Raw genomic sequence first — 12,467 nt, 5'->3', positions numbered from 1 at the left:
CTCTGCTCTCCATTGGCCCGGCCTGAACAGGCGAAAAGGGCCGGCGCGGGCTCCCGGAGCTCCCGGCATCCCTCGGGCGGCGGCGGCGGCGGCGGCTGCGAGGCGAGGCGAGGCGAGGCGAGGCGAGGCGAGGCTGCGGGGCGCCGTGTGCGGCTGAGCCGGCGGCGGGTAGAGGTGTGAGGGCGGCCGGGGATCTGAGCGGGAGCCGGGCCGGTGTGGCCGCCGCCGCCACCATGCAGGAAATCATCGCCAGCGTGGACCACATCAAGTTCGACTTGGAGATCGCCGTGGAGCAGCAGCTCGGGGCGCAGCCGCTGCCCTTCCCCGGCATGGACAGTGAGCGCGGGGTCGCGGCGGGCGGGCGGGCGAGGGGCGCGACCGACTCAGCCCCGGTACCTCCCTCCTTTGGTTCCCGGACGCCTTCTCTCTCCGCCCGGGAGCTCCTCCCCCTCGGTCCTGGGACTCCTTTCCCCCCGATCCTGGGACACCTCCCCCTCCGTTATTTTGACTAGGGAACCCCCGTTCCCGGGGGCTGTTCGAATGCAGGCTTCAGAAAGGCAGGGCGACGTCGGGCAGTTGGAATAACTCTTAAAAGAAGGCGGGTACCCTGGGATGGAAATCCTGCCCCCACTGGCACACACTCTCCAGCTACAGAGACGTACTAAGATAGCCCCTTTCCCCACCTCCAGCCCCCCTTTGAGCGCCTTCTTGCTTTCGTCAAAACTGGGCCGTTGGAGAAGCCTTGCTGTGGGAAGGACCCACCCCCCCGTCTCTGTAGGAGACCCCCAAGAAGACTCTCAAGCTCCATTTTTCTCCTAGGACTCGCGCTCCTGGGACCCCATACCTCAGTGTTTCTCTGGACCCCACCTCTGGGTCATTCATCCACCCAGGCAGCTACTTAAGTTCCCTTCACTTCACTCTCCCCCACCACATGATGGCTCCTGGCTTCCCCCGCCCCACCCCCCCACCCCCCAACTCAGATGGGATGTCTAGCACTTTATTTACTTTGGTCACCCCACCCCGCTTGCTGAGATCTTGGTCCCCCCACCAGGGATTGAGCCCTGGCCATGGCAGTGAAAATGGGGAGTCCTAACCACTGGACTGCCAGGGAATTCCTTGAGACATATAGCACTTGAAAAGAAATGAACGGTTTCCTTTCTCCTTTCCAGACATACTTGAAATCTAATGCTATAACATTACATTTCAGAGGACTCTTAGAGCTCATTGAGCTCAAGCCACAGATGGGCTAACTGAGGCCTGGGGCGGGGGGTGGGGGGGGGAGTTGGAGGACTTGCCAAAGACCACTGAGCTCCAGATGGAGCCAGGTGAGCTCACCAGGGCTCTTGATCTTTCCATCTGCAGTTCCCGGGCTGTCTCCCATAACCGCAGAGGACATGGGCCGCAGCCCACGGTCCTCCTGCTGTCCCCGGGCTGGTCGAGTCTCCCTGCAGCCTCATTCCCCTCAAGAGGCCACACTTCTCATGTACACATGACCTCTGAGGTGTCGCTCTCACGCTGACACTTCTAAGATAATGCTCACGCCCCAGAGACATAACCCAAACAGCCTTACTTTACACTGTCTCCACTGTACATGGCTTATAAACTGCTGCTTACATTCAGATACTCTTAAACCTACTCGTCCACTCACGTGATCACTTCGTGCTTATACATTCATTCACACGTGTGGCCTTTTCCTTGGCCGATGGCACTAGCTGCCCTCCATGCAGGGCAGCTCTCTCCCTCTCCCCGCTCCAGCTTGGGAGCAGATACTTGACTCTGAGGGCAGGTGCAGAGGTGAGAACAAACCTGTTCTTAGAGAGGGTCCAGGACACACCTGGCCACAGGTACTACCTCTGACTTGGTGAGCGCCCTCAGCACTCGCGCCACCTGCCCAGGATCACGGTCAGTGTGTTAGAATCCAGGGAGGCCACGGCCCTTCCTCTCTCATCCCTACACCTCATTCTTTTTTAAAAAATATTATTTAGCTGTGTTGGGTCTAGTTGTGGCAAGCAGAATCTTCATTGCGTCCCTCACGCTCCAGAGCACGGGCTTTGTTGCTCTGGGACATGTGGGATCTTAAGTTTACTGACCAAGAATCGAACCTTTGTCCCCTGTATTGCAAGGTGGTGGATTCTTAACCACTGGACCACCAGGGAAGTCCCCATTCCCTTCCTGATGTGGAGTAGACATATCAGTTCTGTCTTGAAGGCAAACTCCTTTATCCTGTCTGCCTAAAACCTGACCCCCAGGGCAGTGTACTTTAAGGAATGAAACAGACTTAACCTCTGTAAAGGATGAAGGCCCAGAAATACTCTTAAATGGTACTTTTCTAATGTCTTAACAAGACTTCTCAGACTTTTTTGAAATGCGAACAAGTGACACCCCTGTGACTCCTACTTCTGTAACCTTAAATCTGTCCTAGCAAAATCTGCCTGCTTCCAAGAAGCCAACGAGTCTCTTGCAAGTTAGCAAGCAGAGGCATGCAAGTGGTCTTTAGAGATGGTGTCGGTGGGTTTCCCACGATGCCTGCTGATAGAGAAAACTGAGAAGCCACAGACTTTTTGTTCTGATGGCCATGGCAGGTGAATTCTTGGGCTCCTTGGAACAGCCCTGGACCCCATTGGTTTCTCAGCGCTCAGCTTTTATTCTGCTCCCCTCACCTGAACCAGCTGCATCTGTGGGAGCGGAAGTCCGTGCTCCTTTAATTATTGCATGTTGGCGTGGCATACCAAAAGCAGTCCTGCTCCCGTGTCTTCAGTGATGCTCTTGCCTCCAAAATAGCGTCTCTGAGGCACCCGCCTCTTCTCTAGGGCAGGCTCCTCCTGAGAATCCCCACTGGCTTGTTCTTCCTAGATCATTACATCCCTCTGCCCTCAGGATAAAGAGCCTCCTGGATCAGCCTTCTGGAAGGTCTGGGCGGGGAGTAATTAATCTCTGTGACCTTGTCCTCCGTCATTCCTTCTCCCATCCACTTCTGACCCCTGGAAAGCATCTTGCTTGTGGGAGGTCCTGGATGTCACAGTGGGGAGCGTTCTCCTCCCCACTGTGATCAGGTTTCTGTTTCCTGTACCTTGACTCCTCCATGGGTTAAAGGCCAGAAGGGTCCCCACCCCGTGTTCAGATGTCACAGGTAGCAGTCACATCTCACCCTGTTTGACACCTCTCATTCTTTCTGCAGAGTCGGGAGCTGCTGTCTGTGAATTCTTTTTGAAAGCTGCCTGTGGCAAAGGTAAGAGACCCTGGCTTCCTGCATCCCCCCGAGGTGCCCTCCACCACCCTGTCCCTGGGCAGACCCACAAGCTGTCGGATCCCTGGTTCGCACTGCTTTCTGCAGACTCACGGTGTCCCTAGGTGTGTTCCTCCACCCCCAGTCTTTTACTGCTCCTACAAATGTTGACGTGTCTTTATATCACCAGAACTGTTCTTTAAATTAAGAAAAATGCCCCCCCTTCCCCCCACCTCCCTTAGGCTTCTTAAGTTTCCATCTTGGAGAAATATCTGTTGATACCTCGATTGGATGTTTTATATTTTCCCAAGACACATCACAATAAAATCCACAACTATTAAAACCTGAAGCGCGTGCTCATGTGCAGCCTGAAATCACACCACCTCCCGCCAGGGCAGCCACCACGTTCTCGGACACGCGGCTCGCGGGGGCGCTGGGTCTTCACATGCATCTTCCCCGGCAGGGGGCATGTGCCCGTTCCGCCACATCAGTGGTGAGAAGACGGTGGTGTGCAAGCACTGGCTGCGGGGGCTGTGCAAGAAGGGGGACCAGTGCGAGTTCCTACACGAGTACGACATGACCAAGATGCCCGAGTGCTACTTCTACTCCAAGTTCGGTGAGGCGGCCCCCCGGGGCGGGCTGGGGAGCCCCCGGAGGCTCCACAGGCATGAGACTCTGGGCGTGAGCGGGTGCTCCGGCGCGCGCCGTGCCTGCCGACCTCAGCAGGCCCTTTAGTTGTGGGAACTTGGGGTTATTCTCTCCTGACCCCCGTGTCTCCCCGTGCGTCCGTTTTCGAGCACTTGCGGGCACTTTGGGAGGTTGAGGCAGATCTGGGTCTCGCGGCAGGCACAGGCACAGGGCAGCTGGCTGGGGGCCTTGTTTCTGCTCCAGTGAACCTTCTCCCTTAGTCACCCGTTGCTGCTGGAGTGGTGGCTAGAGGCCTTCTCTCTAGAAGTGTGATCCCAGGTAGGCGCCGGGCTGTCCTCAGTCAGTTCCGTTCAGCCGCTCAGTCGTGTCTGACTCTTTGCGACCCCATGGACTGTAGCACGTCAGGCCTCCCTGTCCATCACCAGCTCCCGGAGTTTACTTAAACTCATGTCCATTGAGTCAGTGATGCCATCCAACCATCTCACCCTCTGTCATCCCCTTCTTCTCCCGCCTTCAATCTTTCCCAGCATCAGGGTCTTTTCAAATGAGTCAGCTCTTCGTATCAGGGGCCAAAGTATTGGAGTTTCAGCTTCAACATCAGTCCTTCCAAAGAACACTCAGGACTGATCTCCTTAAAACAGTCCTTAAGAACAGCCAGTGGGGCACACCGTCTTCTGGTGGCAGAAAGCCCTCCTCTTTACCTGGGAAACGGCGATTGCCTTTGTTTCTGCTCAAAAGACACGTGGCCTCCGCTGAGCTTATGAACTCTGTGAAGCCGGGGCGGTAGGACTGGCCCAGGGCTCGGTGCAGCTGACGTGCTCCCTGATGGAACTAGACTCCCCGGCTCTGCCCTGGGCAGCTGACGTGCTCCCTGATGGAACTAGACTCCCCGGCTCTGCCCTGGGCGAGGCTGCCCAGGAAGAAGCCCTGTTGGTCAGGATGAGGCTGGGCTCTGACCCTGGAACTGCTGGCGTCAGGCAGGGGGCTGGCAGCCTGCTGTGCACTGTTGTCTGAGGAGACCTTAATTCTTTCAGCAGCCCGACAGGTAGGCCTGCTGGCTTGTTCATGATAGTTGTAGCTTTTTTTGTAGAGGCAATATAAGCTGGTTTCATCCCTGGGTTGGGAAGACTGCTTGGAGAAGGAAATGGCAGCCCACTCCAGTATTCTTGCCTGGGAAATCCCATGGACAGAGGAGCCTGGTGGGCTATAGTCCACGGGTTCACAGAGAGTCGGACTCGACTGAGCGACTACACGACAACCAGAGGGCCCCAGCTGTGAGTTCCCAGAGCTTCCCTCCTCTTGTCCTGAGAGGCAGTTCTCAGATCTTCTCCCTGTCCCAACATGAAGAACGCATCAGCGCAGACCGGTAATTTCCCCACTGGTCTCAGCTGGTGTGTTGCACATCTGGACCCCCCACAATGCCCAGGACACCTCCTCTGGGTGAGGGGTGGAGCCGGGAGCTGTTTGACGAGTTTGACGAGGTGTACCCTGTGCCCGCCTGTCAGTGTCTGTGACCCTCGAGGCAGCACAGACTGTGGGGGAAGGACCGTCGCAGCCCAGGTACAGGCCAGGAGACTGAGCCTCCGAGACACACTGCCCTGGGTCTCAGGGCTCGCTGGGCCAGGACAGGGCACCGGAACCCCCAGCCCTCCCTGCTGTCCCACGGCCCTGGCCTCTGGAGGATCGGGGGTGGGTCTGGGTCCCGCACCCCGAGGTGGACACCTGTCTGGTCCCCGCAGGGGAGTGCAGCAACAAGGAGTGCCCCTTCCTGCACATTGACCCCGAGTCCAAGATCAAGGACTGCCCGTGGTATGACCGCGGCTTCTGCAAGCACGGTAGGTGTGGGGGAGCGGGGCTCCCGGCCAGAGGCCCGTCCTGCCCCCCCTGCCCACGTCCCTCCTGTTCCTACAAACATCGTGTTAGGCATTTGGGGGCTGGTGAGGCTTTGTCACACCCTCACGTCCCTCCCCAGGACAGGCACCCCTGGACCGCATCCTCACCTAGATGTCTGACCAGGAGACTAGTGTTTGAAAGTCTGTGTGTCTTGCCCACCGCCCTGCTGAACACGAGTCAGAGCCAGCATCTGAAGCCCTGTTGTTGTGCTCTGACCCCGGGGTGCCGGTGTGGGCAGGGCTCGAGTCACAGAGGGGCATGAGGGCGTCCCCCAGAGAGGAGACGGTCTGAGTGGGCCTGTGCTCGGCTCCGCAGGCCCCCTGTGCAGGCACCGGCACACGCGGAGAGTCATCTGTGTCAATTACCTCGTGGGATTCTGCCCGGAGGGGCCCTCCTGTAAATTCATGCAGTGAGTACCAGGCCCTGTGCCCCCGTGTCTCTCCTGGGCCCATCTGGGCTTTGATCACTGGGCAGCGTCATGACTGGGTCTGGGGACGGGTGGAAGGCAGGGAGGGGCCGCCACTGCTCTGAGCCCAGAGGTGGTTCTGCCTAAACCAGGGTTTGACCTTTACTGGGTCACAGTCCATCTTGGCTTCAGGTAAAAACTCTGGTCCCTGTACTCCAGAAAAACTCAGACACACATGACCTCAAGCTAAGAACCTGTGCCCTCATGGAAGGGAACTTGTCTCAGGCAGGGCCTCCTGCGTGAAGGCACTGAGCTTGGGCTTCCCTTTTCACTGGTTCAGAGACCCTCGTGTGAAAGAAGGTCCCCATTTCACACATGGGAATGCTGAGGCTCCGAGCCCCGCCCCTGGCCAGGGGCAGGTGGGGACAGGTGGGGGCGCTTGGTCAGAGGCAGGTCTGTGGCCTCTAGAGCCCAGTCCTCCTGCCAGCAGGGCCCAGCGCTCCTCCCCTGGGCCTCCGTGCCCGTCTGTCACTTTGGGTGGTCGTGGGTGGCGGCGCCCAGAGTAGTGTCAGCTGCCCCCACCCCTCGCTTCCTCCGTCCACACCGCTGACACCGGCCTGGCAGCCATGTCCTCACTGCCACGTGGTGGGCAGGTGGCTGGTGCTGCTGGCTTGGTCCCCCACCCGAGATGCAAGCCCGGGAGCCTGCAGGTGGCCCAGGGGTTCCTCTGTGTGGGCGGGGGGTGGGGGGGCATGTCCACCAGGACTCTGTGGGCAGAGGTCTAACACCGTCCCTGCAGCGAAGGGTGTGTGCCAGGAGCGTCTCTGTGCCCTCCAACCGTGTCTCCTTCCTCTCTCTGAGCACTGCTCGCCGGGGCTCACGGCTCGGTGTAGGCAGAGCTGGGTCTAGTCCAGACGCCTCAGATCCGTCCCGAAGCCTGGCGGAGCTGAATACCAGCCCCCGCCCTCTGTCCAGGTGGCTCGTGTGGCCCTGGGCTCAGCGAGAGGCCGGCTGGGATTTTCCTGGGGCCAGAACGTGGGAGCCCCGCCCGCCTAGCTCCTCTGTCCCCTCCTCTTCTCCTCTCGTGACCAGCCCTCGATTTGAACTGCCGATGGGAACCACCGAGCAGCCGCCGCTGCCGCAGCAGACGCAGCCACCCACAAAGGTACCGTGCCCCGGGCCCGCGGTGCTGCGGGGCGCGGCAGCGCCCTGGCCACAGCGCCCCCAGTGCCCGCCTCGGTGCGGAGTCCGCCGGGGAGCCGGCGGGAGGCCGTGAGAGGAGGGTAGGGGCGGGGGCCGGAGCGGAGGGGAGTCACCCGAGTTCTGGCAGAAACTCCAAGGGGGCAGAGCAGCCGGCACCTGCTCGAGGTGGAGGGCGGCCTGCTACAGCCAGGCGCCCGCCAGGCTCCTCTTCCCGTCTGGCCTGTAGGCCTGTAGGCAGCTGGGCGCCCCATGTCTGCTGTGCTAGCTGCAGACCCCTCCCTCCACAATGGGACTCTCCCGAGGGGCCCGGCAGGGCGGGAGCAGACCTGGGAGCAGAGGCGAGGTCGCCTCTTTCTCTGGCCCGGCCCAATTGTGGGAAGGGATGCTGGGCACAGAGGCTGAGGGACCAGCTGGCTCCAGTCTCCTAGGCGAGGGGGCCCCACACCCACCCCGCAGTGGGCCGTTCCCCTTGAGCGTAACGAGAGGGAACTGCCCTGAACACATGGGAATCTGCAGCAGTGCCCCCCAAACGAAGGGCACTTTGGGTTTGGTTACGGGCGGTGGGCAGGTCCTGGAGGAAGGCCAGGCGGGTGTCCCCGGTGGGGTCTTAGCAGGCTGATGAGCTGCCCGCCGGTCGTGAAGCCTCACCTCTCACCTGGCTGGACTCTGAGCCTGCTGTCGGGGCCCAGTCTGGCCCTCCGTCTGTGTTGGAGGTCAAGCAGCTGGGAGGGGATGCGGCCACCCTCACCACCCTGACCCCCACCACCCCGAGTGTGTGGGATAAACCAAGATAACTGCTGTCAGCTGAGCCAGGCGTTCCCAGTCCCCAGCTCGGGCTCCTGCACTGATGGGCCCAGACGCAGGGTCCCACCGGGTCGGGCCCCGCCGAGGTGCCCCGTCCCCCCTGCTCCCTAGCGGAGGGCCCTCTCAGCCCCTAGACCGCAGGTCAGCGTGTCAGCCTCCGACTCGTTTCTGTGACTGTTGCCCGCCGTGTAGGCTCTAAACAGCTGGCTGAACCAAGCGTTCATCCTGACCTGAAGCTAGAACCTCACAAACAAAAGTAAGGCCTGCTCATGCCCTCGCCCTGCCGCCCCAGAGACCGCCTGTCTCTTTGGTGTTTTGTTTTCCACTTTTCTTTTTCGTTTTTGTGTGTCTGCATGGTGTTTTTCGGGCAGCGGCTCCTGCCATCATCACCAGACGTTTCTTTTCCGCCTGCTCTCCCGAGTGGGGCCGCCACGGAAGCCCTTCTTCCTGCTGGTCACGGTCACGGTCGTGCGGGAGAAAGCCCGCCCTCTTTTTTCCTCTCCCCATTGGTAGTCTGCCTGCACGTGTTTTCCGCAGTAAAACCGTGTTGTGTAACTCTTTCCAGCAAAGTAACAATCCGCCATTACAAAGGTCGTCCTCCTTGATCCAGTTAACGAGTCAGAACTCTTCTCCCAACCAGCAGAGAACCCCGCAGGTCATCGGGGTCATGCAGAGTCAAAACAGCAGTGCAGGCAACCGAGGACCCCGGCCGCTGGAGCAGGTCACCTGCTACAAGGTGAGTCCTGGGGCTGGCGGGGGCGCTTTCACAGTCCATGGCCATTCCCTCCTTCCCCAGAGAGTTAGCTCATGTTGAAGAATGAAGACATCTTTATTTTTGCTAATTGGAAGAGCAAAACGGGGCCACTCCGGTGAGCTAGACCATGCCACTTCCACGACACACTAAGGCCAGGTTAACAACTAAACAGCTGCTGTTGCATGAACGGATTGCACACGCAAGAAAGGGATGGGGATCTTCCAGAGCCCAGGAATGGAGTGAGCCCTGAACCTCTGCGGGCACGGGGTCCTCACACCCCATGCAGCACACTTGAGGGAAGGGACAAAGGTTTAGGTCTGCGTGCTGAGGAATCAGGACACATACACACAAAATGGGGCCTTCAGGGAAAACTCTTGGCTCTGGGTGGAGAGTGGGTGAGGAAGGTCCTTTCAGAGATGTTCGTCACTGGTGGGCAAGCCCTTCCTCGAGTTTGAGCCTTGGTGAGGGCCAAAAAGCCACAGGCTGCGTTTTCTAATCTGAAACAGCCCCCGGCAACGTAGCTTCAAGATATTCTCAACCCAGTCCACACAGAATTCCCACAATGAGGTTTCCCCAGAAGAGAGCTTGGAACTAAACACTGTAGACGGGAATAGACACCAGCGAGTGAGCAGAAACGACCAGCAGAACGAGGTTCACAGAGGCTTCAGATCTGGGGGGATCAGACGGAACACAGAATGAGTCTGTTTCTTGTGAAGACTTCTAATGATGCAAAGTGCTGGGGGTGCACCGTGGGTGCTGTCCTTTATCCCCACCTCTCCTGAGGGAAGCTGCTGCGCATGGCCACCCACCCACCACGCCGTTTTCTGTGCCCTCTGCACTCACAGCTCCTACAGGGGCACCACTCGGAGACGTGCTCTTCCGAACCTACTCACACGAGCACAAGGACAAGATGAACTTCAACATGAGCAGGGCCCTCGGGTGTAGTGTCCTCGGGTCCCTTTTACCTTAGATTCTGGGTCTGTGTCAGGATAAGTTACTCCAAGGTCTTTCAGTGGCTCCATCATTTTACCAGTTCTCTGTTGGTAATTAGTTCTAGTTTTTGCTGCTAAAAACAGCGCTAAGCCTGACAGACATTGGTGAGCTCTTGTCTGGCGTCTGGAGCACCCACAAATAGAAGGGCCGAGTCAAAAACTATACGCTTGTATTGTCCCTAGAACTTGCCTTCAGGAAGGGCTGAGCCACTATGGCTGCCAGACACTCGCTGAGCACCTCCTCTGCGGAGAAGACCCTCTGCCGTCGCTCCTTCCCAGGAGGGGCTCTGTGTTCTGAGGGAGGGGGAGGCAGGTGCCCAGACACCAGTTAGGAGTGCCCATGTGTGTAGGGAAGACCTCACAAATTTATGAGCCTGAGCCCTGACCGGCGAGGAGAATGTGGAAAGGGGCTGTGGAAGCAGGTGAGTGAGGGGGAGGTTGTCAGGCGGCTTCCGACCAGGCAGTGCCCAAGCGCAGCCAGGCGCCTCGGGCGTCCTGGGTCAGCTGTGCTGTCGCCTCGCCCCTCCAGGACTCAGCAGGGCCTCTGAAGAGCCAGCTTCCGTAGGGGTCAGGGGGTAGAACAGGCCAAAGCCCCAAGTTCCAGACCGACGAAGAGAGGACTGAGAGGGCGCTGGGGGCTGGTGTCGGATGGGTGCCCGTCTGTCTCCCGACCCCTTGTTCAGTGGCTGAGGCTGCCTTTTCCTTCCTTATAATCCCCTTGTGCTCTCTGAGGAGTAAGGAGAATGGATGAAGAGAAACTAAGGGAGGGTCTGGATCGTCAGCAGGGACAGGAAGCCAGGGTCAGTGCTAGATGTTTTAAGGAGATTCTGCCAGATCTGTTGACCCAAGTCTAATCAATTTTCCCGTCTCTCTGATCCCGTGACCAAACCTGGCCCAGGGGTAGCTTAGACAAGTATGCAGGAGCCCGGAGGGAGAGCCCTTTGGGTGCAGCCCACCCTCTGTCCACGCACAGAGTCCCTGAGTTGGGGGAGCAGCCTGGGGCTCTCCCGCGTTGCCGCCTCCCTGTCCCCGGGGAGTCCCAGAGCTGTGCCTCAGAGGTAAGTGACCGGCCGGCCAGGTGCAGCGGGGCGCGGTCCCTGCTCAGGGGGCTCTCTGGTGCCCTGGGCGTTTCTTCTGAGCCCGAACACCAGAGGCTGCCGTGGCCACGTGCTTGCTTCTGCCCGCTGAGTTAGCTGCTGCCTGTGGTTCCTGGGCCCCTTGACTTTCTGGAACTCGCTTCCCACCTGAATGAGTCTGTACACCCCAGAATTCCAGCATCCCTGTCCCCAGCCTGGTACTGGGTGGGGTGCTGCCTCAGTTGAGAACTGCATCTGAAACAGTGTTTTCTGTTTGTTCCTCCCTCCCCGCTGTTCCCAGTGTGGTGAAAAAGGACACTACGCCAACAGATGCACCAAAGGGCACTTGGCCTTTCTCAGCGGACAGTGACAGCAGCCGGAGCCGGCTCAGAGCAGCCCGGGGGCCCCGTGCGGGCGGCGCTCTGGGCCATTCCTGGGAGTGTGCGTCTAACTGTTTAACGCCAGCGGTGGTGCAGCTCTGGCTGGAGCCAGCAGGCAGGCACCTGGGTTTTACCCTTAGGGGCTCCGTCTTGTCAGTATCCCCGTCATTTTGCTGTAATCTCCTTTAAAAGGGGAACATATTCCAGTCTGGCCCCTCAGGTTGGCCTCCTGTCTGGGACTCTGCACACCACCCTCTCAGGAGAGAGGGAGCTGTGGGAAAGGGCTTGTGCTTATGGCAGTTCTGGAGAGAGGGCAGCCCTTCCCCTTGGGCCTCCTTAAACACCGGGGGCTGGTGGAGTGTTTAAAGCTGCAGCCGGGTCGTGCCCGCTTCCTCCCTGTCCTGCCGAATCAGAGGCTCATCTGTTGGTGGGATTTGAACGAGGCGGCCCCCCAGGGCAAGCTCACGCGCTTGCTGCCTCAGCCGGGTCCTGCTCCCCGGTGGCCATGGCTGAGGAAGGGTGCAGGGCCAAGGCTGTCAGGTGTGATGGCCTTTTTCCTCTGGGCGTATCTTCCCGGGGCACCTGCCTGACGGTGTTTAAGGTACACCTTACGCTGGAGCTGCCGCCAGCCTTTCCACAGACACGCAGTCCACCTGTGCACCTACCTCCCGTGCCATCGAGCACCTGTACTGTCAGACACCACCGGCCCAGAGGAGAGGCCCCTGCCTCTGAGCCTGGAAATGTGAAACTGGCACCTGCAACCTGCGGGGCAAATGGGCCTATTCGAGTTCAACTACAGGAACCATTTCTATGAAGCTGATTAAAGCTTGTTTTGTAAGCGCTGTCTCGTTACTTCAGGGACTCCATGACAAGGACAGGGTCCTTGCTGCTGGCTGACGCTGGCGCTCCCTCTTGCCCTCTGAGCGAATGTAATCTCACGACAGGAAGTGACGCTGGGGCATCAGGGCGGTGTACTGGAAGCCTGGTCACGGAGACAGTCACCTGGCAGGCGTCCCTCATCTCAGATGTTGGGAGACTTTGGGGTTGGGGTTGTTTCAACTTCAGATCGTGCAGGAGGTAATCAG

General features: G+C 59.1%; 1 protein-coding gene across 4 annotated transcripts; it reads left to right on the top strand.

The window, feature by feature from the left end:
- The first annotated feature begins 63 nt into the window (after nucleotides 1–63).
- CPSF4 (cleavage and polyadenylation specific factor 4) lies at nucleotides 64–12,220 on the top strand. 4 transcript variants are annotated; one of them, XM_043455960.1, is made up of 8 exons: nucleotides 64–336; nucleotides 3,179–3,229; nucleotides 3,690–3,842; nucleotides 5,614–5,709; nucleotides 6,083–6,176; nucleotides 7,266–7,338; nucleotides 8,824–8,916; nucleotides 11,304–12,220. In XM_043455960.1, the coding sequence occupies exons 1-8, from the start codon at nucleotides 234–236 to the stop codon at nucleotides 11,370–11,372; spliced, it is 732 nt and encodes a 243-aa protein (XP_043311895.1). In that variant the 5' UTR covers nucleotides 64–233; the 3' UTR covers nucleotides 11,373–12,220. The 4 variants fall into 4 exon arrangements, with proteins under 4 accessions (XP_043311895.1, XP_043311894.1, XP_043311893.1 ...); XM_043455959.1 differs by having other exon boundaries at nucleotides 8,821–8,916; XM_043455958.1 differs by having other exon boundaries at nucleotides 8,746–8,916.
- The last annotated feature ends 247 nt before the right edge of the window (nucleotides 12,221–12,467 follow it).

Source organism: Cervus canadensis, chromosome 32 (assembly GCF_019320065.1).
Source record: "Cervus canadensis isolate Bull #8, Minnesota chromosome 32, ASM1932006v1, whole genome shotgun sequence".
Taxonomy (NCBI): domain Eukaryota; kingdom Metazoa; phylum Chordata; class Mammalia; order Artiodactyla; family Cervidae; genus Cervus; species Cervus canadensis.
Note: the sequence above shows the minus strand (reverse complement) of the source record. Positions and strands in the feature narration are given on the sequence as shown.

Coding starts and splice junctions, on each gene's coding strand:
- CPSF4 (XM_043455961.1), top strand. CDS start 234: ATGCAGGAAATCATCGCCAGCGTGGACCACATCAAGTTCGACTTGGAG. Junction 5,710..7,265: donor CCGCGGCTTCTGCAAGCACG/GTAGGTGTGGGG, acceptor TCTCGTGACCAG/CCCTCGATTTGAACTGCCGA. Junction 8,917..11,303: donor AGCAGGTCACCTGCTACAAG/GTGAGTCCTGGG, acceptor CGCTGTTCCCAG/TGTGGTGAAAAAGGACACTA.